Source organism: Sapajus apella, unplaced genomic scaffold, assembly GCF_009761245.1.
Source record: "Sapajus apella isolate SASKATOON/1434 unplaced genomic scaffold, GSC_monkey_1.0 scaffold9, whole genome shotgun sequence".
Classification (NCBI taxonomy): domain Eukaryota; kingdom Metazoa; phylum Chordata; class Mammalia; order Primates; family Cebidae; genus Sapajus; species Sapajus apella.
This window is the reverse complement of record NW_022436949.1, coordinates 13,194,781-13,222,308: the sequence shown is the minus strand read 5'-3', so window position 1 is coordinate 13,222,308 and position 27,528 is coordinate 13,194,781. Positions and strand designations below refer to the sequence as shown.

Below are 27,528 nucleotides of genomic sequence, written 5' to 3'. Positions count from 1 at the left end.
TTTTATTGTAGCTATTGCAAAGTTATACATTTTTTTCTAGAAATGCAGTACTTTCTTATAATAAGAAAGACCTCTTTTGCTTCCGTAGATTTTGGCTAAGCTAGAAAAGAAAATTCATGTAGATAGTGCTATCTGTATCATTTTAGAAAGGCCTATGTGTATTGCTTCCATTCAGCCTACCTCTGTACAATTACATCTACACACAAACTTCACAACACACACATGCAGACACACAGGCACACACTACTCTATTAAGAGCTGAGAAACAGTAAGGCTGTCTTTGGTTGACAAGGGTTAAAAAGTTATCCCCGGACATTTTATTAAAAGCCTATTTCATGTATTAGCCACAGGGAAAGATGTGAGAGAGCATCATGAATCATATTGTTCTTCATCTACTGGGGACATTCTCTTCACAGTGCTATACTCTCTCAACGAAAAAGGAACTTGGAAAATACTGAGCATAGATTTCTTAGGGTAACAGGGCTGGGAAATGGGGAGGGAAGGTAAAGGGAGGTGGGATAATTAGTTTAAATTATATACTTGAATTGAATCTGCACCTTCAGTGACTGAGCAGCTCCCAGAATCCGTTAATGCTAACTTTTAAAAACATTTATTTGCAGACTGTTTAATCCTCTAGTTTTCCTGCAACTCAGTAAAAGTCAGAATAATTGTCAAGCATTCAGTTTCTGCCAATCACACAGTCACATAGGCAACTATGGCTGAGGGCTTTGACTCAAAGTTATAGTTAAAGCACTGAAATTACAGTTTAGTCTGTAGCAAAACCTACCTGGGTTAAATGATATATGCTGTATGATGTAACTTACTATTTTCTGTCTTCTTCTATTACAACTTTACAAATTCCTATAGTTAACATAAAGCAAAAATACAGCATTTTCTTTAAAGTGGAAATACTTTTTAACTTATTTTCTTGAAAGTAAGAAAAGAAAAGGTAACTGGAACACTTTTAGAAAATGATATCTTTGAACAGCTAACTGAAAACTGACCAATTAAAATATTAACTCATCTTTTATAGTTCAGGGACAAAAACAAGGTTTAAGAATTCCTTCTTTAAGGTAAAATCCACTTAAAAAAATGAATGTTCCGCTCATAGGGCCAGTCTCCAAGAAAATATGCTTTGATATTTCTTTGAAGCTCAATTCAATATCTTTGTCTAAGGGGAAAAAAATCACTTCTTGACTGGAGAAATCATATTGAAACACTAAAGTGCTTACTCGTGCTGCTGCTGTCAGTCACACATGTCACACTTGGTGACTGTCCTCAATCCAGGCAGAAAACCCATTCTCAGTTAACATGGATCAATTGGAATGAATATAAACCACTCCACTGCCCTTAAGACATACGGATGTCAACTCTCACACAGGTTGCTTGAGTGCTCAGTAGAAATGAGGGCAACCTGGGAGGGTTCTGCCACATAAGAAGGCTAGATCATAACACCATCTTGTAAATTTTCTGTTTTTTACATAAGAATAAAATAATGGAAAAGTAATATACTAATACCCCGCCTTAACTTAACTATGATATCATTTGCAATAAATGATAATATCACACCTCTAAGGTACTTCTTACTTTCATCTGTTTCTTCTGGTGCTGTCAAAGTACTCGTGAATTTAAATGACATGAGCCTATTGAATCAGAGCTGAGCCAGTATGATTTGTGTCTGAAAAATATTCCTAGTTTGATTTCTATAATTAAACAAAGAACAAAAGTAATAAATTATAATAATTTGATAAAGCATTTTGTTTAATGCTTCAAGATTATTTTGAAGGAATAAAATGTTTCTGGCCTTGATGAGAGTAAACCTATGAAGATTAAAAACCGACTGATGAATTTTATGCAACAACTAATTATAGATTACCCTACATCCATTTTGGATACTTAATGGGATCTTTGAAAGGTTAGTGATATTTTATTTATGTTTTCAACATTGATCTTTAATAAGTAACTAACAGCTTATTAAGTAGATGTCAGATGATACCAAATCAGTCCCAACAATTGCAGAGAAATATAGTTTTAGAGAGATTAAAGACAGGAAGGAATAAACAAAATAAGTTCATTCTAGGTTTCACAGCTGGGGAAATGGAGTATAAGAATTGGGATGTATTGGTTATACATCCTTCATTTTACTTTATAATGATTACATACAATTTTCACCTAGTACATTTATCCACTTGATTTTTGATGCTCAGAGTAGCCTCATGATGCATCAGGTATTATATTTCATAATTATATAGATATAGAATTTAAAGTACAGAGAAAATAGATAAGACCTCCAACATCCATTCCTGTAATAGCACAGGTATTTGAATTTCGGTGCTCAAAATTGAGTCTAGAGTTCTAGCCCACACTCACTGCCTCTCCTGAGGATATGTTTTACATACTTACATAGTTCGTATTTTTGTTACTCCTAGGTTAATATTTTTAAAAGACTGATTAATATGGTACACGTAGGAAAAGGGGGAGGACATGGTTCCAAACAAAATGATTTCTTTGCTTCTCCAAGTTCTGCACCGGGTGGTCTCCCATTCTCCTATTTATGGAGGTGAGATCCTCAAACTAAAGTAAATAAAAGTACATTTTAGGAGAGTGGTAGATTGTTACCCTTCTTTCCACCAAATATGGAAGTAGATTCTGTGGCTTTATGGTACAGCATGGGGGATTTAGGTTAGCCAAAGCACCAGAAGCATCCCTGATATCAAAACTTTAGCATGTGTTGACCTGGCGACAGGGTTCCTGTGGTTTTTCCTTGCATCCAAAGCAAACTAACGCACATTACATTCTTAGTAATGTGACTTGGTGTATTTACTTCAGAGTTTGATAAGGCTATTTCTAAGGTTTTGTATACAAAAGCCTAATTTAATCTTTAGAAAGATAATTATATTAAGAAAGACAATGTGGATTGCCTGGGAGAGAAAACAAAATACAGAAAACAACAACAACAAAACTCATCTTTTGTAGCCAAGGAGCCCAGCTTATAAGTATTGTGCTTGTCTGAGTGATAAGCAGCAGACCTGAAATTAAGCCATTGTGCTTAAATTGGGTGGGAAGAGGCATTTTGTTTTACATTTTTAATAGTTTTTTTTAAATTAAATTTATACATTTATTTTTAGTATAAAGTTTAAAAATTGGATAAAATTTCAAGATGTCTTTGGCCTTTTTTCACTTATTCACTCACAGGAATATAATTATCATGAATTAAAATACATTGGCCGGGCGAGGTGGCACAGACCTGTAATTCCAGCACTTTGGGAGACAGAAGTGGGCAGATCACAAGGTCAAGAGATCAAGACCATCCTGGCCAACATGGTGAAACTCCCGTCTTTACTAAAAATATAAAAATTAGCTGGGCATGGTGGCACGTGCCTTTAGTCCCAGCTACTCAGAAGGCTGAGGCAGGAGAGTTGCTTGAACCCAGGTGGGCCAGGCGGGGGGTGGTTTGCAGTGAGCGGAGATCACAGAGTGAGACTCTTTCTCAAAAAGAAAAAAGAAATAAGAAATAAAGTGCATTCCACAGCTAGGAGCAGTGGCTCACACCAGTAATCCCAACATTTTGGGAGGCTGAAGCAGGTGGATCATGAGGTCAGGAGTTTGAGAGACCAGCCTGGCCAACATGGTGAAACCCTTATAGTAAAAATACAAAAATTAGCTGGGCATTGTGGTGCATACCTGTAGTCCCAGGTAGTCAGGAGGCTGAGACAGGAGAATCACTTGAACCCAGGACAGGGAGGTTGCAGCAAGACATTGCACTCCAGCCTGAGTGAGAGAGCGAGACTCCGTTTCACAAAAAAGAAAAAAAAAAAACCACATTACACATCTATGAAATTGCTCTGGTGTCAATGTGTATTTTAAAACACAATGTAGAACACGTGACTCAATCTCAAAAGATTTATAATGGGGAAACATGGAATACTGGGGCAGTGCAGTCAAAAGAACACTGCTGGGGTTACATATATGTAAATGAGAAAGGATTGATAATCAAGTTTTATCCACCAGTGTCCTGGTTTCAATCATATAAAGATGTAATCTAGATGGTACAGGAGGAAAATAGCTTTGTTGTCCTCATATTTAAAGCAGACTACTAAAAATGTGAGAAGCCAGAGGCTGTTAAAAACAAGGCAGTTAGACTTCTCTGGATATGAAGCAACCCGAAACTGGACGGAGGTGTGATAGAGTGATGAGAGGAATAATGTACCTGAGACATATTACAAGGAAAAAATAAACCATACTCCTGTCAGTTTTCTGAGTAGGAGGTGGGAATGATCTGCCAATTTTGCTTCATTACAATTGTAATGAACCTCTGCTTCAAAGCTATTTAATTCTAATTCAAACTCCCTAGACACGAGATCACATAGTTAGATCTAATTCGGTGAATATTTTTCTGAGTATCATTTGAAAGTACTTGTATTCACTAATAGCAACCAGAAATCTTAGCTTTAACAATTGTGAATAAAATAAGAGTGACCGCCCATTGATGTATTCTTGGATTAAATATATGTACCAGGAACAGCAAGCCTATAGAAAATATGCATGACATGTAAATGCAAGTGTACATGATCATCCTTAAGTATCATTAGTCTAAATTCTGAAATGAAGTACAGGAAGGCATTCTTTATCTCTCTGAAGGCTGGCTTACTTGCTAAAATAAAATCAGAAATTTAACCTTGTCAGCTCTAATTGTGGAACAGGCTGACATAGTTTAACTCTACACAAATGTTATCTCTGCCCTTAAAATTATTTTGGCTTCTGGAAACATTTTTCCCACCTCATAGGCTAAAGAAAACTCATCGTAAGTCCCGGAGACATTATGAGTACCTTTTAACCTTAACTCGTGAAACTGGGAAGCAATCTGTTACAGACCTGAAGACCAGCGCTTATCCTTCTCATCTTAATAGAATAGCTTTCTGAATAACTATTCTCCCTCAGCAAAGACCAAACATTCATCTGGAATGAAAAGGCAAATATGTTTCATATAAAACTAAAAGTAGCTACGGAATGCATTATAAAAATACACATCAAGTTTGTATTACAGAGACCCCACCTATTTTGTTGCCTAAAATTTGAGCAGTGTAACATATTTCTGCATAAAAATGTTGTTACTATCTTATTACTATAATAAATGATATTCTTATGAGTTATAATGGGTACAATATTTGTAACTTAGTCAAATTTTAGATAGAAAAATTTTAGATATAGGTAACTAGATACTGACATCTGGTATCCCACAATTGAAGTGAGAGATGGCAGATGCCCTAAGCTTGCATATGTGTTTAAGTTTATTTAATTTTAGCATGAGTAAAATTTAAGGTTCTGATGACCAACACGGAAATATTGGTGACAGAAACCTACGGTGGTAAAACTTGGTGAATTATATTAATCTACATGTTCTGAATATTTCCAGATTATAGAAAGGTATAGATGATACATTTCTGTGTTTATAAAATTAATTGATCTGCTTGCTTAGGAAATTTAACTTTCTGTTACACTTTGCCTTGCAATTAGCTTTTCTGTGCCACTCTTACACTGCCTGTTCTACCTTTCTGAATGTTTTATTACATAGAATGACCAACAGCTGCACTTTCACTTGAGGTTATTGTAATTGGCACATATAATTTTATTTTATTTTGGTTGTAGGCTTGTTTTAATTACCATTATTCATTTAAAATTGATATCGTCTATCAATAACAGATATGCAGCAGCACATGGCCTTGTTTTTGGAATTAGAAGCTCTAAATACAGCCCAGCTTGAAGTAGCTTGTGACCTTTAGCAAATCACTTTATCTATCTAACCCATTTTTCCTAATGGAAATGATGGGGTGAAGGGGAATGCTCTCTAATGTTTCTCTTGAACAGTTCTAAAACACCTAGTTTTATCTACAATATTCACCACCAGATCTACCTTTTTTATCTTGCGAAGGGGAGAAGATGGCGAGATAGGACTGTCATATAATAGGACCCCAAAGCAAGCTCAAGCCTCAGGAGGTTTTCCATGGTCTTTTACGGTTTGCCATCTTGGTCTACAGTACTCTGCTCACAGATCAATATCTCCCTTCCTAATAGTCCACCTTTAGAAAAAGTAAAAGAGGAAGAGGGTGGAGTAAGAGCAGAATTGTGGCCCGAAAGGAGTTCTTGTCTTACAGAGTGAAGTCACAGTATACGTAGGCAATGCGCATTTCAGTGACGCAGCTTCAACTCTATTTGCTGAGCCAAGAAAGTTAGACAGAGAGGAGAGACAGTTTCAACAGTCCACATGATTCTGCTGGTCATTCCTTCAGAGGATACTAAACAGATGCCCCTGAGCAAACTGTTGGGGATGACAAGTGCGTGTATTCCCTCAGATCACATGCTTCTTAAAATTTGAGCATCTTGACATGCTGAATATACTTAGGGTATGGTTTTGACTATACTTGAATTTTGTCTTCATCACTCACTTTAAAACCTACTTAAGATGTGATGCCACCATAGATTTCAAAAAAAGCAAGAAAAGTTCCAAATCAAAACAAAATCAATAAAAGGAAACAAAAATAAAAATCTTTTTACCGTAAAATAATCTCCACACTGCCCATAAAATCTTTGCTTTAAAAGAAATAGTACAAATTACAAGAAAGAAAACTCTTTAATTCCTTAGAAGAAAACCAAGCAGTTCTTTGTTTCTTCAGTAACACAATGATCTTTAAAAATCTTACTGTTTTTGCATGCACATATACATATATTTCTATTGTGTTTTATTACCTGTAAACGACTTACTCTTTCTTCTGCAATTATTTCCTTTAATTCAATTCACCAAGTAGAAGTGGAAGTTTCTAGTTTAAGTACAACTGCAATTCCCCACTGTTTTTTTGTTTTGTTTTGTTTTGCCTTTTTGAGACTAAGTCTCGAATTATTGCCTGGGCTGGAGCACAATGGCGTGATCTTGGCTCACTGCAACCTCTGCCTCCCAGGTTCCAGCGATCTCCCTCCTCAGCCTCCTGAGTCGCTGGGATTACAGGTGCCCACCACCTCGCCTGGCTAATTTTTTGTACTTTTAGTAAAGACAAGTTTTCACTATATTGACCAGACTGGTCTCGAACTCCTGACCTTGTGATCTACCCCTGCTTGGCCTCCCAAAGTGCTGGGATTACAGTTATGAGCCACTGCACCAGGCCTGTAATTTCCCTCTTAAAGAAAATGTTATAATAGTTCCTTTAGGTTAATTTTTGAAGTAATGCCAAATGTTCTCGAAAAATATTTGGGAGGATGTGAAGACTCATTTAAAATGGTTCTTAGAGGTCCATTTCCTTATTCTTCTCTATAAGCCGGTCATCAAACCCAAAAGAGAACCAGAGGGCACAGAGACCAAGGATTTTAGGTATCTTGACAAGTCATGTTATATATCATAATTAACATCTGCACTGCTAATCTTGTCAAGACAGGGAAACACTGAATATATTAACACTTGGAAATGAAGTAATTCTTTTCCTCCTTATCTTAATAGTTCTGTTAAAACTATATTTTTGCTTTTAAAAATGGAAACATATAACATATCACCGTTCACACTGAAATAATTTTACTGTTAAGTATGACTGGAAGAATTAAAAAAAAAAAAAAAAAAGAGCCAGGGAGCTTTACCATAGTTTTTTGTAATCCATTTGAACATGAAATATATAAAGACATTTTTATACATCTAGTTTTGTTAGGCAAGCTGAGAGTGAATATATGTGCATTCATAAACAAAATCAAAATGTCCAGTAAATACTAATTATGAAACCACTGAATCTACTTCAGAAAATTCCATGTCATTGATTCTTAGAGTATATAATTTCCAATGTCTGTATAATGTACTTTTCTATCTGAGAATACAAGTTCTTAAATTAATAAGGACTCTATCATGTAGTCACAAACAAGCATGCTGTTAAATAAACAGAGGAAATGTGGCCTGTGCCTGATTCTCTAACGATATGAAGGAAGCAGATGGCTTGAGAAAAGATGTGTCAGTGCAAGATGGTAAATCAGAAACAGGCATATACTGCCAGCTTACCTTAAATCCAGCCTGCTCTCCAGTCCCTAAAGATCCCTTAGTGCTGCCACTCAACTTGAATATAACTGTGTCAGATTTTTTATTGATATCTTTAATTGATATAGGCAGTATAGACAATGTATGAGAAACGGAGCTGTGGCCATTTGCACAATCAATACTGATCATTCCAGCCACAATGATCATAGGTTAATTTACACGTGTCATTGAGGTAACCAGAGGGAATGGAATGGCTTGGCTTTTCTCCATTCACATGGCACATTTTGTTTGGAACTTGAACACTCTGAACTCAGAATGTATTCTCATAGGAATAAATTTTTAAAAGCAAAAATCTAGCATATCCTTCAAGAAAACATCAAACAATAATGGGACACCAATTTAGCATCAATTTCAAATAATAATAATAATCACACCCCCCATGCTCCCAAATATACAATGTATGGCTCTATTAATGTCATTTATATAATTTTATCCTTTTCACATATAATTTAAATTTAATAAAGTTGAAGAGGAAGTCATATCACAGGCTTAGAATATTCTAGTCCAGTGGCACTGACACTAAGTGCAATGGACCCTGAGGTGTCGAGCAAGGGAAGAAACAAAGAATGGATGACAAGAAAGAAAATAATCCACTGTGAGCTACAAAGAAGACACTTCAAGCAGCCTTGAAAGATAAAACACTGAAAAGTAATTTTAAATCGTATAGGCATTTAGAAAACACAGGGTTTGCTCATCTTCTGGCATGAGCAATTAGAATTTGTGTTTGTTTTATTTTTAAGTAAATGCTTTGTATGTTTACAAACAAGACCTATTCATCTATAGTGACCATTTTAATTAAACAAACAAACCAATGAAAAAGATTTGAATTTGAAAGTATTTAACAGGCCATCTTAGGGATTCAAAAGGCTCTGAGATAGGCAGAGCCAAACAGCATGCTTTCAAAGAGCACTAGCTCCTAAGATAGCAGTGATGACCATTAACCAAAATATGTAGTTTATATCAGTTCAAATCTGCTGTTGGCATCACACTGATCATCCATGTTCCATCTTCAAAAATCTTATCTTTATGTAAGGAAAATATAATTCATGGTTGTGATTTTTAGTTCATATTTTAGACTGAGTTAGGATATAATCTGCTCATCCCTGCAAACAAGCATATTTTAAAAATCATTAAATCTTTATTTTATAACAAGTAGAATGATCTAATGGCAAATTAACATCGAGCTTCTGAGGAAAACCTTGGGCATGTTTCCTGTTTCATGACTTTGGCTTTCTTCAACATAATTCTGTACAGGTTTTTTCCTGAGTGCCAGTGAAGCACAGCTACTGTGGGTTCTTGGCCTCTGACTTCTTAAAGAATAAGCGGTGGGGCCACCGCAGGTGCACCCTATGCTCATAAAAGCAAATATCGGACCCAAGAAGTGTTGCAGAAAGGTGATTTTATTTAGGCAGAGAAAAGAAAAGGAAAGGAGAAGAAGAGAAAGGCTTCCACGAAGAGTGTGGAAGGGGATTCCAGAGGGGAAATCCCAGAAGGAGCTCCCACCATGTGGGAGGGGATTCCAGGAAGATGGAAATCCAGTGTGGGTGAAGGTGCAGGGGAATTTATCCTGGGAGAAATTCCCACCTTCCCAAGTTCCTCTGGCCAATGAAAGGAGTTCCTTTAAACTTCTGCTGGGGTGATTGACTCTTAGTTTCTTCCCACGCCTGTGAAATTCAAACATAAACCGTTAAATCTCCCAGATGGAGAGAGATGGGAGGGGGGCATGGCGCTGGGAAATTCTTGCCCTTAAAACTACGCCCCCTCATGGACCTGGAAAGAGAACACATTCCCTCAGTGCCACATAATTTGAAGAATAGTTTTTAATCATTGATATATAACTACAGTTTGCTTCAGGAACCCAATAAGCTAAGACAGTGTAGCAAGGCCCGGTATATGTCTTAAGCTCTGCCTGAGGTGTTTGTAGCATATCCAATTGAAAAGAGAATACATTGCAGTGGCTATAACAGTAATTACCAAGAAGCCATGATTTTGACTTAGTGAAAAACACTCTGAAAGGGAAATAAACTTGGTTCAGTAGCATTGCTTAAAGGGAGAGCACTCGAGCTATATATGGTGATTTAAAATCATCTACTTAATCAAATAACACCATTTCATCTACTATCACCTGTGTCACATTTTAATCAATGAGGTCTGGGAACTACAATTAAGACTCACATAATATAGTTATATTATCTAAAATGATACTACTGTCAACAAGGTAGCCCTAAAAAAGCTTATTTATGAATAAATTGGTAGATACATATAGATTCTCCCAATGTACGTATCCCAAGTAATTCATTAGTTATAACGTGGTTATGAAATATGCTGTTTGTTAGTGTTCCATTTACATTTCATGCTGAAAGGGAGAACACTTGGGAGTATTTAAGACAGATAAAAAATACTCTTAATGATTGATTTTAAACCGAAGCCAATTGTTCTACACAACAGCTTAACTTTATAAATCTTGCCAAAGGTTCACAGATCTTGGAACCTTTGACTGTCATCTAGATTAAAAAATAAAGGTTCACTGTGCAGTTCACTTCTATTAGAGAGAAACAGACTGACATCCTAAGCAGTATTGATAATATTTGGCAAAGGCCAGCTGTCTTATGATTTTATTAATGTGGTAGACTGAGGCACAGAGGGCAAGTCAACAACTCAAATAAGGAATTAAGCACCTTAACATACTTTACTGCATGAAATCAAAAGGACACAGAGACTTGATTTATAAATTCAGCATAATTTTTATTTCCAATGAATACAAACCTAGCTTAGTTATTTTGCAATGTTCCATGCTGCAAAATGCCCTAGTGTTTGTCGAATAGATAAAGCACATTTCAACAATTTTTACTAAAATATTAAAAAGACAGTAGAGTATTTCCTTTTTACTTGCTCACTTTTCATCACCTTACAAGGATACTACTTTATAATTTTTATTCTCACTTATTCTCCTAATAATTGGCTTGCATAGTACCTATAGGTAATAGACAGCATTGTTTCTAAGTGGATTGTGTCATTAATTTGTCATATCAATGACAAAGCATTAATGGCGGCTAATGACAAAGGATTTTTAAATTATGTTTAGACCATTTAGATCTTCACAGTTTGAATTCTAATTGGAAGGTTATCTTAAAGAATATGTAATAATTTTATATCAGATGATTCTCAAAATAGCAAAAACAAAAATTTTCCACATTTGCTTTTGACTACATTATAAGTTATTTTGTTTCTTCATTCTCTGGTGTCCTGGATAGATTATTTTGAATTATCCATAGCTCTTTCTAGGTTCTAGGCACATCTCATCCTCCTCTTGCCCCTTCAGGCCTAGGGGTAATGATAGTTTCCTACTTTTTAGGTCCTTGCCTCCGTTACTAAATCCCATTAGTTCAATTTCACCATCCCATATGCCATCAAAATTTCTCCATTAAGCTCTTTTCAAGTAATACCTTTGAGTGCCATTTCTTTTATGCCAGCACACTGAAAGATGCCCAAGCCATGGCACTTCACAGGGAGGAGTCATGCTTTCACATTGTGATTTGATAAATGCCTCAAAGTCTTTTCTACGACAAAACCAAAAATCATCTGCTATTGTGCTTCAAGAATCCCCGTATTTGGATTAAAGTAACTTTATAAGGCTCTTTGATATGGTTTGGCGCTGAGTTTCTACCCAAGTCTTATCTCAAATTGTAATCCTCATGTGTCCAGTAAGGGAAATGGTTGGATCAGGGACCATTTTCCCCATGCCATTCCCATGATAGTGAATTTTCACCATATTTGATGGTTTCATAAGTGTCTGACATTTCCTCTTACACACACTCTCTCTCCTGCCACCTTGTGAAAAAGGTCCTTGCTTCTCCTTGCCTTCCACCATGATTATAAGTTTCCTCAGGTCTCTCCAGCCATGTGGAACTGAGTCAATTAAATCTCTTTCCTTTATAAATTACCCAGTCTTGGGCAGTTCTTTATATCAGTGTGAAAACAGACTAATACACTCTTACTAATGTGTAAACATTCTTCCAGAGAATAACAGCATTTTCGTCAATAACATTGTAATATTAATAAGCTTGTCAGAGAAGTCACCACTAGTTATTACCAATAAGATGGGTAATTTTAATCAGACAGGTTGGAAAATAATAAAAAATATTTAATTGTTAAGGGAAAGCAAATCTAGACGGAAAGGAAATGTGATTAGCCATAACTTTTCAGAAGAGCTTATTGGAAATAACCCAGAAAATGTAAAAAGATAACCCTTCAGAAGACAAGGTCTATCTGTATACCAAGAATGTTTTCTTCTAGATAGAGGACTTCATGGCATTTCTCCCTGGCCTCCATTTTTTTTTTTACATTCACTAAGAAACTTTATTCTGAGGATAATTCAGGCTTTTCTAAATTTTTGCATGCAAATTTTATCTTCATCTTGAGAGATTTTTAAGGATTTTTGAAAAACATATTGATGTGGCCAACAAAATTTTTACATTTCAGAAACATGATAAATGATTCCTACCTTGTATAAAAGTGTGATGGCAATGGTTTGTCTGTGATAAATATGGCAACATCATATCTATTGAATATCTGGGACTGATTGTCAAACTACTAATAAAATAGTAACTAATGGATTCAGTTTCTCTTCTTTGTCAAAAATCGCAGTTGATGATTGGCAACAAAGAGCAGAAATGATTGCAGAAAAATCTCTCCCAAATTTATATAGATGTTATAAAATATTTACATATAAATACATGCAATATTTATTATCTTAAGAGAGAAATTTACCTTTCAAGAACCCATATTAATGAAGTAATTTCCCTGGATTTGCAAGGTGTGTTTAGAGATAAACATACGTTTTAGATTGGAATGGGTAATCCTCCTATGTATCACCCTGAGAGGGCAAGATTTCTCTCTACAAACTCTATTATACAGGCCATTTTCAGTAATGGAGTAATGGCATTTTCAACAGTTCCCTTAGGAGATTCTTTCAAAATATAACATTTTATTTCTTCCCATTTTAGAGTAGCTTTTCTTTATGTACAGCTGAGTTTAAGCAAAGTATTTCACAATGATATTCCATATGTACACTAAAATGACATATTAGCCTTTTAAAAAGTCACCTTTTCCCCTAAACTTTGTGAAAAGTAATTGCATCTCTTATCCTTGTAAGCCAATATATTTACAGAAAATATAAACTACTTTTAAGTTTTCAATAAATTTCCTAATCATCTTTTTTTAAATATTCTTCCACTTACTTGAATATACCTGTACCAAAGAACTAAATCCTGCACTGTTATCTGCATCTCATTAGAGCTCTGTCTCAGAATAATTGCTAATAATTATTTAGCCTTTAAGGAAATGTTTTGTTATGTATGCTGTGAATCTGGATGTCTGAAGACATCTAAAACTCTCTTGGTTAAAGAAATTATGATTAAATGGTTAGGTGGGAATACAAGAAACAACCTAATTATATTTTACTTTGGGACAATCCCAGTTCCTTTAATTCCAAATTAAGCTGAAATATAAGTGATTTGAATGCAGCTCTTTTGCCCTTGTTAGTATCATTTGGACATTCCAAATATTATTTAAAATATTATGCTATAAATTCTTACCAAAGTTTCTCATGTACAGGTTAGAAGTGTCCCTGTTATTCACTATTTTCTTGATCACAATGATTTGCCATATAATGTTTTACTTGCAGTTTCTTTGTTGGCTCACAAATCTGAGGCTCAGCACAAATTTTTTTTTCTCAAATATATCTAGTAATTATCTGCAATGTGCTAGGCCATGGTAAGAGATGTTGTTTCACAGCTACATAGATGTATGAAAAAGCAAAGTGTGTGACTTCATAGTGCTTACATTCTAGTGTGAGAGACCATTGACAAGTAAGTATATTGTGAAAGGTAGTGATGAGCACTATCAAGAAAATCAAAGTTAGAGGGCTAGGCGCAGTGGCTCACATCTGTAATCTCAGCACTTTGGAAGGCTGAGGAGGTTGGATCAATTGAGGTCAGGAGTTCCAGATCAGTCTGGTCAACATGGCAAAACCCCATCTCTACTGAAAATACAAAAATTAGCCAAGTGTGGTGGCATATGCCTGTGACCCCAACTACTTGGGAAGCTGAGGCAGTTGAACCCATGAGTTGGAGGTTGCAGTGAGCCAAGATCACATCATTGCACTGCAGTCTGGGCAACAGAATAAGTCCTTATCTAAAAAAAAGGAAAGAAAGAAAAACAAAGTTAGTTAAGAGGATAGATATTGACTGAGGAGAGGATATTATTATTTTTAAAGGTGGTAAGGAAATGCTTCTATGAAGAATTGACTTTTGAGAGGACACCTAAATGAAGAGAAGGAGCAAATCTAAGTCCCAGCAGAATATTCCAGGCATACATAATACCAAATCCACGACCCTCCACCACATTAAGCTTATTTAAGGCACAGCAAGAAATTCAGTGTGGGAGATCAGGGGAGTACAGGGAAGGAAGTGAGGTATGAGGTTAGGAAGATATGCAAAAACCAGATCATGAGAGGCTCTCTAGGCCATGGAAGGGAGTATGGCTTTCAGCCAGATGCGATTGGAAGCAGAGGAGTGAGGCATTCTGCTTTAAATACTATGTTAGTCTGAATAATAATGCCCCAAAGATCTCCATGTCTTAGTCCCTAGACGTGTGAATATGTTTACCGGACATGACAAAAAGGACCTTCAGACATGATTAAGTTTAGGATCTGGTTTGAGATGGGAAGATTATCCTGGATGATCCAGGTGGCTCAGTGTAATCAAAGTGATCCTAGTAAGAGGATGAAAGAGGAGTCAGAGCAGATGGGGATGTGACGATGAAAATAGAGATTAGAAGGGAGTATTTTGAAGACAGAGGGAGGAGTCATATGCCAAGGAACAGTGATGGCGCCAGGAAGCTGAATAAAGGAAAGGAAATGAATTAACCTTCAGAATTTCTAAAAGAACCAGCCCTGTCAACACCTTGACTTTAGCCCAGGGAAATTGATTTCAGACTTTTAACCTCTACAAATGTAAAAAACTAAATGTAGATTGTTTTAAGCCACTAAGTTTGTGGTAATTTGTCACCGTGGCAACAGGAAACAAATGTAAATATGCTGCCTCTAGCTGGAGATTGGTGAATAGAATGTTGAAAGAATAGAGAAGAAAAGAGTCCTGTTCAGAAATGAGAGTGGCTTGGGCCATTGAGTTTTCAGGGAAACTGATAGACAAAAGAATTTGTTACCTGCTTGGTTATGTGATTTGAGTGAAGAATAGATGAAACAAATTACCACAGATTTAGAGACTTATAGCAACACAAGTTTATCATCTCAGCTGTCATACATCTTGTATCTCATGAATCTAGGTGGGCTTGATGTGCTTAGGGTCTCAGAAGGCTGAAATCAAGCTGTCAGCTGAGCTAGACTCTTATGAGGAGGCTCTGAAGAAGAATTGGCTTCTAGTTCATTCAGATTGTGGCCAGAATCCAGTTGCTTGTAGTTATAGGGCAGAGATCCTTGTTGTGCCAGCTGCTCAGTGGGGGGCTGCTCTCAACTCTTAGAGGCTGCTCTCACATCATTTTTATTCATTCCCTTTATCTTCAAAGCCAGCAAGGGCACACTGGATCCTTCCCATCCTTGGAATCTGAACTCCTACCTGCCACCAGCTGGAGAAAACACTCTGCTTATAAAGGACTGATGTTTGTCATACAATTCAACACAATTACTGGTTCAATCTTATCATATTCATAGTCCCAGAGATTAAGGTGAAAATATTGATGGGAGGGGCATTTTAGATTTTTACATAACAAGTGTCAAGGGAACTCCAAATACCTTTTTTATTGCATTGAGCCACTCAGTGATCAGTGTGCCATATACAAGAATGGTAAATTCAGGGGAAACAGAAAAAAAAAAATGCAAGAATACTGTAACTAGAAAATGCCAATAATCCTGATAAGTAGATAGTCAGATGTACTGTTATGGTCCCTAGGGGAAAGATTAAGGGCTAGAAATATAAATAGAGGAATCTACATATTTATGTTGTGTAAGACCAAGTGACCGTGTGCTCACATAGTTGAAGTGCAGATAAAGAGCTCTGAGCATTGTAACATTTAAGGATCTTGCAAAGGTGTGGTACCATCAAAAGAAACTGAAGCAGGAAGGTGAGTGATGGATAGGAAAAAACGGGAGAATGTGGGTTGGTGGAATTGAAAATTCTTGGACTCACCCCCCAAACATGCTGATTCAGTATTTGTTGATGAGAACAAACAATTTATATGCTTACAACTCTCCAGTGAACTCTAATACAAGATGAAGCCTGAAACAATAGTAGTTTAGAACACTGGCAAAGGAGTGAATGCAGACAGGTAAGTCCTAAATGTCTTGCATCTCAAAGTCTGATTCTTGAAGACCATCAGCAGAATCACTTAAGGAACTGTTAGAAATGCAGGAACTCAGGACCCAATCAGATTTACTGAATCAGAATCTGCATTTTAATAATTTTCCTAGGTGACTCATAAACATATTAACATTTGAGAAGCACAGAGCTGTGATATAGTAATTCAAAGTGATGTTAAGACAATCCAGGTGTAAATGCATACACACACCTACACCTACAGATCACATGGACTGTATCTGATGTTTTATTCCATTTAAAATATAATCCTTCAGACACCTTTTTTATTTTTTATTGTTATTTTTATTTTTGGAGACGGAGTCTCACTCTGTCACTAGGTTGGAGCGCAGTGGTGCAATCTCGGCTCACTGAAACCTTTGACTCCTTGGTTCAAGGAATTCTCCTGCCTCAGTTTACTGAGTAGCTGGGACTATAGGCACCCACCACTATGCCCACTAATTTTTGTGTTTTTAGTAGAGACAGGGTTTCACCATGTTGGCCAGGATGATCTCCATCTCATGACCTCTAGATCCGCCCACCTCGGCCTCCCAAAGTGCTGGAATTACAGGCATGAGCCACCACGCCCAGCCCAGACATCTTTTAAAGTATATAAATTAGTATGTCTTTAAATCCTTATTAATTTAGCAAAGTATTTTCCCCCATTCTTCCAACAGGGACAAGTCTCTATCACCTCTGATGATTGTGAGAAGTAGGAACTCTAACCCAGGGACTAGGAGAAAAACAAGGCTGAAGTTATCTTATTAGTGTCATGGGTGAAAATTGTCAGAAACCACAGGCATGAAAAAGAATGTCATCAGTTTTTCCCGCTCTCATCTGATTAAATATCCCTGGAACATAGGAAACAGTGGAATTGTGTAAAGGCAAATTGCTTCATAACATTGGGTACTACCATTGTGTATTACCAGGATTTAGGCCAGCAATTGCAACATTTTTTAAAGGGGACAAAATATTATATAAGTGGCTTATTTTTAACTTGGGCTTCAGCCTGAAAATTAATCTCTAAAGTATTACTTTACTGCTTTACACCTTAGATCTGTACTTTAAAATGTGTTTCACATCAAAAAGGATTTACCAAGTTTGTCTGAGAAACAATGCAAACTGCAAGAAATAGAGAGTAATTCAGGAGATATCAGTATATGAATGAATTTTTGAAGTGAAAAACATGAAATACTATTACAATAAATGTTGAACTATAGAAGAAAGTAAATATGATCTGCAATAATGTAAATACAATCCTTTACATCAAGCAATTTGGTTAGAACTTGAAAGTTAGTTTGAATAATGAAGGTCTGTCTCTTTGGACTATTGTCATTCACTGGATTGCAATGTAAAATACTAATAGAGAGAGCACATCAAATTATCAGAGGAACTTTTCTTTATAGAAATTAGCTTTAGCAGATGAGAAAAAGACAGCTGATATTCATGCCATGCAGAAGAAAGCTGAAGATGTACGAGGAAGTGTTCTTCATTCTTTGTGAGCTATAAAGTCTGTTCAAATAGCAATATCCTCTCTGGCAGCAAATCTGCTGCTTGGCATGGCCATGTGTTATTGTATTTGGACTGTCTCCATCTGCAAATGTTGACTTTTCATCTGTGACCAAGGGAGAAATCTGTATGAGAAATGTGTAAAACATTTAATCCTTGTTTACTTGTTAACCAAAGGTTTTGTCAAATCCTGGTGGAGTGCATTTTTGTGTGTTTGTTTCCCAAGGTTACTGTAGAAGCAGTCACAAATGCAGGTCTAAAACTCTGATAAAGCCACTAGATTTTTATTTAGATTTAAAAATGTATTTATTCAAAATATAATTTCACACTCAAAAATTTAAATGTGACCTCAAGGATAGAGTAATTTTCTTTTTTTTATTTGAGACAGGATCTTGCCCTATCTTCCAGGCTAGAATGCAGTGGTGCGATCACCGTCATTGCAACCTCAACCTCCCAGCTTAAGCAATCCTTCCACCTCAGTTCCCTTGAGTAGCTGGGACCACAGGCGCATGCCACCACACCTGGCTAATATTTATATTTTTTTGTAGAGACAGGGTTTCATCATGTTGTCCATGCTTTTCTCAAAGTACTGGGATTATAGGCATAAGCCACCATGTCTAACCTAATTTATCTTAAAAATAGATTTATCATTTTTTGTTCTATCTTGGACTTTACTGAAAAGAAGTAGCATTGAAAAGTCTGATTATCAGGTTATATCAGTGAAAAACCACAATGATATTTAATTAAAGAATAAAAGAATGTATAGAGGGTATGCATCAAAATCTAGCCTTTTTATCCTCTCAATTTATAGATAAGAGACTGGGAGCTAGGGAGTCTAGCTAAGCTAACTTTCTCAAAGTCCATACCAATTCATCATTCTACTAGGGCTAGAATCTATTTTTTTCTTTGCCTATCCATAATGATCTTGTGTCTGGAGATTTCCCCATTGATTCTGATTTTAGATATTCTATACAATAGTCTTTTGAATTTAACATGAGTTAAATCAGAAATTATTGAATAAATGAATGAATGAATGGAAAGCATTCCTCCCCAAAGTACACATAAATTTGCCATATTTATCTCTGGATTTAGACTGTCTGCATAACTGTTCTATACGATTTCTATAAAATCTGAATTACAGTGGCAATGAGGTTCATACCCTCTGGTTGTTTTCCTGTATAATAAGAGCAGAGAAATAACTAAATAACTATTTATTATTGTGTGATAGTCATTTAAAATCATTGATTGGGCATAGAATAAGTGGTCTGAAATAATAATGAAGTCTTCAAAGGGCACGAGGGCAATGCTGAACTATTTCCTGTTTTTCATGCCAACTTTCAGATTTGTAATTAATTTTACCATGTTTAGATTTGAGGCAAATTAATGGATTTTATTTTTAAAAACAACTGTTCAATAAATATAGAACATAGGGTGGAATAATGGATATTAGGGTATCTATCAAGTAAATTTGCCTCTGACATTTCTATCGGGTCCCTCCAGATTTTTATAAACCTATAGTTTTAGCTTTTCATTCCATGTAATCCACAAAAAAAGTTACGTTAGTACGTACTGTTTCAAAAAAATAAATAAAACACACACACACACACACACACACACACACACACAGAGAGAGAGAGAGAGAGAGAGAAAGAGAGAGAGAGAGAGAGAGATTAAGAAATAAATTGAGGGTTAAAATGAGCTAGTAAAAATACTAAATTTTGTTGTGTTTGTATTCTGGAGATACTAAAATTAACTTCAAATGAATGGATGGGAATATGTGTTTCCCTGAAATTTTATTATAGAAAAGCGGTTAAAATAAAGAGCAAATATAAAGATTAAGGTTTTGCTCAGCATATTAATAGCTGAAAGTGCAAAGCAAAATTACAGAGTAAAAGTCTACATAAAAAGGAAATTTCTTGAAAACATCACTATACCTAAAGGTCAGGGAAACTTCTTTAGCAAAGCCAAATCAGTAGAATGCATCTTTCATTTTAAGGTGTTTGGGGGTGCACAAATCTTTGCTTAATATACACTGATGGTAGTCTAAAGTCTTGGAGAAATACAGCAAAATTGGAACTTAGGAACAAATGTTTTGCATAAAAATAGTGATATATGTTATTACTACAAAAATAATATTATGACAGATGTGTATTGCATCCAAGAGGACCTTACCAATAATGAAAATTAAACAAAATGAGAAATTGAGTGAGGTGTGATGAATTTGATCCTAAATCATATGAAAATGACTTATTTGTTTTACAAATCAATTTTGGCACTCTGTTTAAATTCATTTTACCTAACAGTACAAATTCTAAAAAAAAAGTTCATTTGTAGAAAGGACCATAACTTCATACAGTGTGAAAACTAACCAGGAATGTAAAAAGTCTCATAGTTTTTTTTTTTTTTTTTTTTTTTTAAATGCCAGTTTCTAGCTTTGGTACTAAAGGGTTTCAAATAGTCAGATTGAAAAGTATGTGGTCAACAGGCCAGAAGCTATTTCTTAATTAAAGCAGTGAATTAATCAATGAACTAACAGTTCGACTTCTGGGTATAGTAAAATGACATCAAGAACCACTCAAGTATCCTACTACGTACTTAAGTATAGGTGAAGTTCTATTAACTTGGATTGCTTTACGTTTTAAACTTGCATCTTTAAAAGTCAGTAATTCAGGCAGCTTTCTGAGAGCTGCTAATGCCTAAAACTTTGAAAAATATTTTATTTGGTTTTGAACAAGAAGGTGAGTTGTGTGAAGATGAACTTTAAGACCTGATATAAATATTAGCTGAGACAACTTTCCAGAAGTTTTTATTACGTGCTTTTATTTCGGCTTTCAAAATTTAAATGCAGAGACAGATGGCTTGCACCATGTTGTTTGCACTTGCGATTTTACGCATAACAAAACCAAGGATAACCAAACTCAGACATTGAAGACTGTGTAAAGTAAAAAGGATTTGAGTTAAAAATAATCAATAAATGTTTCAGTGTTTAAAAAAGTTATGATAGATGATTTTAATTACTTTTAAAAGAAAGGAAATAAACTGGTGTAATGATAGTATAGAAATTATTTATAAGTAGTTTGGAATCATGATCAGAATTCTACACATATATTTTATGATGTAACACAAATAGTACATTGTAAAATTTATGAAAAAAATAGAGAAACAGAAAAAACACACATGCATATGATTACACATGCACAAACATACTACACTCACACAAAAACAAAATCTCAAAACACCTAATAAGGATCCAGTACTATAATACATATGATGCATGTTAGGTTTCAATAAATATTTCAGACACTGCATGAATGAAAAACAAATATTATTCATCAACTAAGATAATTACCTTTAATAATAATAAAAATATATCAAAGAAAAAGGATTATATTATAGTGCATATGATTTTTGCAGCATTAGCAAACATCTGAGATTTAAAATGCTATCTATTGTATATAGCAACTATATTTTACTTTCAATTGAATGTAATTATAGATTACATTCAATCATATTTTGGAAAATATCAATATTTAATAATATTTTGAAACAATGTTTTTCTACTTTTTAAAAGCACCAGAAATATAGCCGTGAACAAAACAGATGTCAACACTATCCTCATGGAGCTGTGAGCTATCATGGGACTGAGAGGGAACTCCTGTATTTCTGGTGTCTATCATAGAACCAGCACATAGTACATGCTCAGTAAATGTTTGTGGAATAAATAAATGTTATCAGTTGTAAATATTTTTAAAAATGATAAATTCTGTCTGTGGAAATGTGTCACTCAATGCTGAAAATCTGAGGTCTACATATTCTTATGACATGCACACAAACACATTCTCAGTCCTTGGGTGATATGTCTTAAATTAATAAAATGGCAGGGTGTGTGGCATAAGACTAATTTTAAAATAGCCTTGCATATCCTCTCTTTTTTGATGAGCTCAATAAAAAACCTAATGCTAATGACATTTCTGAAGTAGCTTGTAGTTTTTTTCCCTTTGGAGATTTTAACAATAAAAAACTTATTAATGATGCTGGAAATTCAGAGTTTGCTCATAGGCTTCAAGATATGTTACCCATCAAATTGGTGATTAACTCCATTGATGTCTAGAAAGGAGTGAATATATTTATATTTAACAGAGAAGTTAAATATTCATTTATAAACTGTCACAAAGTATTGCTAGGCAAAGGAATTTCCTGTTGAAGAAGCATTGAGTGTAAGATTTGTGAAATCAGCATCTTCTATTATAATTCCTTTAGGTCTGCCTTTAAGCAGGAGATACCTTTAATAATCCTCAGAACATTTGCAATCTCATAAAAGTTTAATTAACAATTAACACTATTCGTAGATCACCACTATTGTTTAGCACTATGAGGAATCAGAAGACCTATGGTCCATTTTTTCCATCAATGAATTTTCAATCTAGTTGAGAGAAAATAAAAATTAAGACTTGCAAATGTACAGAACTCCCTCCAAAAGACAAAAATGGAACTAAGAAATGAGGAAGCTCAATTAAGAAATTTGTTATTCATCAATAAAGAAAGCTCTGTGGAAATCAAGGTGCATATGAAGCATGAATTGGTAGAGTTATGGAAGCTTGCTTTTGGTGTGTGGGACATAAGCTGACCCTTGAAGAAGTCAGTAATTAAATGAAAATAGGCCCGGCAAAAAAAAATCTTCTGTGTTCCTAATGCAGGGAGCATGGATTGGTTTAAGCAAAATGTGTTAGCTTTGTGGATGCAGAGTCACTGAGTACACCTAAGGGAGCCTAGAAGTGAGAAATTAGTTTGAACTTTTAAAATGTGGCCAGATTGTAGAGGGCGAAGAAAGGCTCATAGAGAAGTTTAAATTAAATATCCAAGGAAGTAATCATTGGATATATGTGAGAGGAAAAGTTTTAAGTAATGAATATTTGTTTAAACAAAATAAAACTGTTTGCTGTTGAGGGGATGGGAATATGGTTCAGATGGGAGGTAATTTTAAGGATATTATAAAAAGATGACTTTTATGTTTAAAAAATAGCTAAAGTTTGAGTTGATATGAAATAGTGCATTTCAGCCCCTTTTTTCACATTTAGTATCTGTTCTGTTTTTTAAAAAAAAATTTTTTATTTCAATAGCTTTTGGGGTACATGGTTTTTTGGTTACATGGATGATTGCACAGTGGTGAGGTCTGGGATTTTAGTGCACCCATCACTCAAGTAGTATACATTGTACCTAGGAAAAGTACATTCAGTATCAATTTTGATGTTGCCTGTGGTTTGTTGTCTCTGGTCTTTGCCATCAACTGTTGCCTGTCTCAGTGGGAATTTTTTCTTCTCATGCAAGAAATAATTAGAATATCATTAAGGCAAATAGAAAGTTCACAATTATTGGACATTTAAAAATATAGTTGTGCTAACTTGGGTTTTAGCAAAGACCTACATTCCACTAATTTAGCTATGTAAATTGATGACTAAGCAAACTTGCAGGTATGTTTTCTTTACTTTTTTCTGCATTTTTTTCTGAGGACTATCTGCTTTTGAAAATGCGTTTTGCCTCAGGCATTCTTGCCTATCCACTTAACTTCATTCGCAAAATCAATTCCGAATTTCCAAACTATCATGTATCTATCACGTGGCTGTTTAGTGAAGGGGAAGCGGATAAGACAACAGCAACAAAGAAACCCAATTTATTTCTTAACCATTTGGTTTATGTTGCTTTTTAGTAAAGGACTGATTCCTATTTAAACAATCAGAAAATAGTTTACTTCTGAAATCCTGGTTAAAATGTATGTTCTAGATTGCCTGCTGGTGAAAAACAAAAAATAAAGGATAAATTCTATGATCACTTTCTTTCCCCAGAATGTTAGATTCCATGTGATTCAATTTGCAATTAGGCTTTAGTTTTATACCTTAGAAATTCAGAAAATAGTTAAGCTCAGAGGACCCAAACACTGTCTGGATGCAAATGGCTTTTTTTTTTTTTTTTTTTACTTGCATTTCAGAATGTTTGCAGCTGATCAGGTGTGTCTTTAGTAAGATACTATAGTTAAAATATTCTTTAGAATGAATATTTCGCTTTTCAAAAATGTGGCAAAATATTTTCATATAAAAATAATGTGTTTATCTAGAAAAAAGGATATTTTACGTAACCATTCAGAGTATTTATTTTTAATGATGCTGTGTTTCAAGTGGTGATTTTGCTTTTTAACTTAGTGGAGTTGTATTATTTACATATTATTTCTGGGATTTCTTAGAATCTAAATCAGTAATAATATGTATGCCTTGAAAGACTTGATAAAAAATGATATATCATGGTTATATCTGTTTGCCCATATCTGTCTTTTTATCTATCTATCTATCTACGTTTTTGGATCTAAATAAAGGATTAAGGAGGAAAATATTAATAAATCAATCTACCTCCGTAACAAATTTGATTCCTTTTGTGTTAATCTTAAAAAGATGATGAAAAATATTTATATTTTTGAGTTGCTTGATATACTTTTATAAAAAGCTGAGATCACTAATAATGTACTTTTTCTCCAAGAAGACAGTTTTTATTGAAAATTTTAACCACTTTCTTTTCTCATTTTCTCTGTCTCTTATCTTCTGCAGATGGGCCTCTGGGTCCCCGAGGATTAGCTGAAGCTACAGAGATGTGCACTCAAGAGTGCTTGGTTTTGGGTCACTCTGATAATTGCTGGATGCCTCCTGGCTTGGGTCCATATCAACACCCCAAATCTCCTCTCTCAACCTTTGCACCCCAGAAAGAATGGGTCAAGAAGGACAAGCTTGTGAATGGGCACACCCTGACCAGAGCCTGGAAGGAAGACAGCAACAGGAACCAGTTCAATGACCGTAAGCAGTATGGCTCCAACGAAGGCCATTTCAACAATGGCAGCCACATGACAGACATTCCTCTGGCAAATCTGAAGTCTTATAAGCAAGCAGGAGGTGCTATTGAGAGTCCTAAGGAGCACCAACTCTAAGAAAAGGCTATATGGGACCTAATAACTATAATCTAAATAGACATGCTAATACCGTGTGTGTCAGAGCTTTATGTATTCAATAGATCTCTACAACTATGCCCCTTCTAGCAGGGATACCCATAACTTTGTGTTAGCACCATGGAGGATACAATGTTTTGCAACATATGAGAGAAGATAGTTCTAGCCACGTGATCTTATTTACTAGAATTGATTAAACTCTCCAGAGATCTCTCCATTGTGCAATTTTTTTTTATTATTGCATTTTATTTTGACCCTGGACTGCTGCTATGAACAATAGAATATGCATTTGGAAAGTAAGAAAGTTTCATGGAATAGAGTGACTGAAAAACATATCCAGTTAGAATATTGTGCTCTTTTTTTTTTTTTTTTTTTTTTGTCATTGATTTGTGCTGGGACCGCTATACTTGACATTATACTGCAAACAAAACTTAAAAAGATAAGCATTAAACCTATCGTGCTGTTAACAACGTTAGTGGACACTTGTAAGTCAATCAGTGTTAAAGTATTTGTAAATAGAAGCAAGCTATTATTAACAACTTTTGTGTACTTATAATGTTCACCTAAAAATGTTGTAGCATAATTCTGTGTTTTACGGTTGCTTCTGTCCTTTTTATTTACCTCTTTGTTGTTATTTTTGTTGTTTCTTTCAGTGAGGTGTTTCTGCGTTAGGAGTATGTCTTGACACACATTGTTCAAAGAATCTCAAACACTTGTGTTTAAGAAAAGGTTCTGAAATCTTGCTTCTCGTATGATAGCTTATGATGCTGGAATTCTGCAAAAAATAAAGATGAAAGAAAAAAATGAAAACTTTATACAAAAAAGGACTTCTGCAAAAGCTTGGAAATTCAGAACCTATTTTTTTTATATCCTTATTTTCAAAGTAGGCAAAAGCAAATCACTTAATTAGTACCATTAAGTGAGAGAGTAATGGAAAAGTGTTATCCATCAAAAGTGATATAATATTCTGTACTTGTCACTCATGCAAAACTAATGTATCAAAATTAGCATATATGGAAGAAAAATCGCTATTCAAATATAGTTTCAATTGGGCAAATGTGTGTCTACACTTTGTTGAAATGGCAGTTTGTGTTGATCCTCATATACAATAATGTTGTTGTAACACAAGTGTTATTAGACCATAGCCACAAAATATTTAATGTGTTGTGCCTTCATGATGTAACAGAACATTTTCCAGGTAGGGTAGTTGGGGGAAATAAAGGGATAAATCTCTAATTATTGCTGTTTAACTGTTTGTTATCATAGTTGGTCAATGCCTGGCAGGTACCAGCATATTGTCACTTAGGTCAAACCAACAAAGTGACAACTACTGTTAATAAGATCTCAGTTGCACGTGCAAACAAGTCCAAATTCGAACATTCTTAGGAGGTTTTTGTTAAGGCATGACAGATGATTTAAACAAATAAATAGCATGCAAAAAAATTGTCTTTATTGAAAGAAGTGGAAGTTATCTTAATGCCACGGTTCACCATCAATTTAAAAGTAAAAAAAACAAAAAAACAAAAAATTAAAAAAAAAGGTTTGCTAATCTGATAGTTAATTTGTTCTTACCAAAAAATAAAATTACTTTGTAAATAGCAGTTCACATTTTTCCACAGTATAATGGAAAATAATGGGTAGGGGTGCATTGCTTATTGAAGTACATTTTTGTCGGTTTGTGAGGGGTGTTTGATGACTTTGACAGAATAAATATCTAAACAATTATCCTTGTTACTGCTTTGCCAGTTCTACGTTATTTACAATTATTCAGCTCTTGCAATAAATGTTCTGAATTCCTGATTGTAGTGTGTTAATTCTTGGTCAACATCCAAATTGGTTATTGATACTTCTAATTGTTGGTTAAGTATATATTGATAAAACTTAATTTTTATTTAGAAATCAAGGAAGACATGTTGGGGTTTAATATCCTCTGAAAATGTGGGTATCAACATAAGACTTCAATTACCCTAATGGTCTACAAAACTATTTTTTAGGGAAGTTCACAGAGAAAGTTTGTTCACATGCTGGTCAAGATTCATGCAAGTTTCATCAAAGTGAAATCCCAAGTCAGAAACTGTGCTGGTAGCATTAATTAGTTAGTGAGGTTATCTTCTTGATTCTTTGTCCCTTTAATAAGATTTCATCAAACAAACTTTCACTTATGTCATCACAGGCCAAGGCAGAAGATCATTCTAGGATTATGGCCTTAAACCCAGAGTCAAAACTTCATCTGCATTTCTTTCAGTTTAGAAAAACAGGCACAGAAAGCTACCAAGAATAAGAAGAGGCACTCAAACACATGCAGTTATGTTCACCCTAGAGCAACTGCATCAATGTTTACTCATGCTGGAGTTTTGGGCTAGGTAAGCAAGCCTGACTCTTCATGCCCTAGAGCTTTTTGAAGGATTGTGAAGTAGAATTTGGGAGTCAGAGGCATAAAATTCTTTGCTTGGACCACTGTCTGGATGTGATATCCTAACCATTCATTCCTAATAAGCCGTAGACCTATCCCCTAGTTTGAGGTACACTGTAGCACTACTCTGTTTTCCCTCACAGGGGTAAAGACTGCCCCAAGATACAGACAGGAGATG

The 27,528-nt window shown here is 35.0% G+C and overlaps 1 protein-coding gene across 6 annotated transcripts in view; it reads left to right on the top strand.

Moving 5' to 3' along the window:
• The window catches only part of PCDH9 (protocadherin 9), a 908,561-nt gene extending 881,824 nt beyond the window's left edge, over positions 1–26,737 (top strand). For all 6 annotated transcript variants that reach the window (XM_032277262.1, XM_032277259.1, XM_032277261.1 and 3 more), the window contains one exon: positions 24,546–26,737. In XM_032277262.1, coding sequence (XP_032133153.1) covers positions 24,546–24,919 — 374 coding nt within the window. In that variant the 3' untranslated portion in view covers positions 24,920–26,737. The remainder of the gene's footprint in view (positions 1–24,545) is intronic.
• The last annotated feature ends 791 nt before the right edge of the window (positions 26,738–27,528 follow it).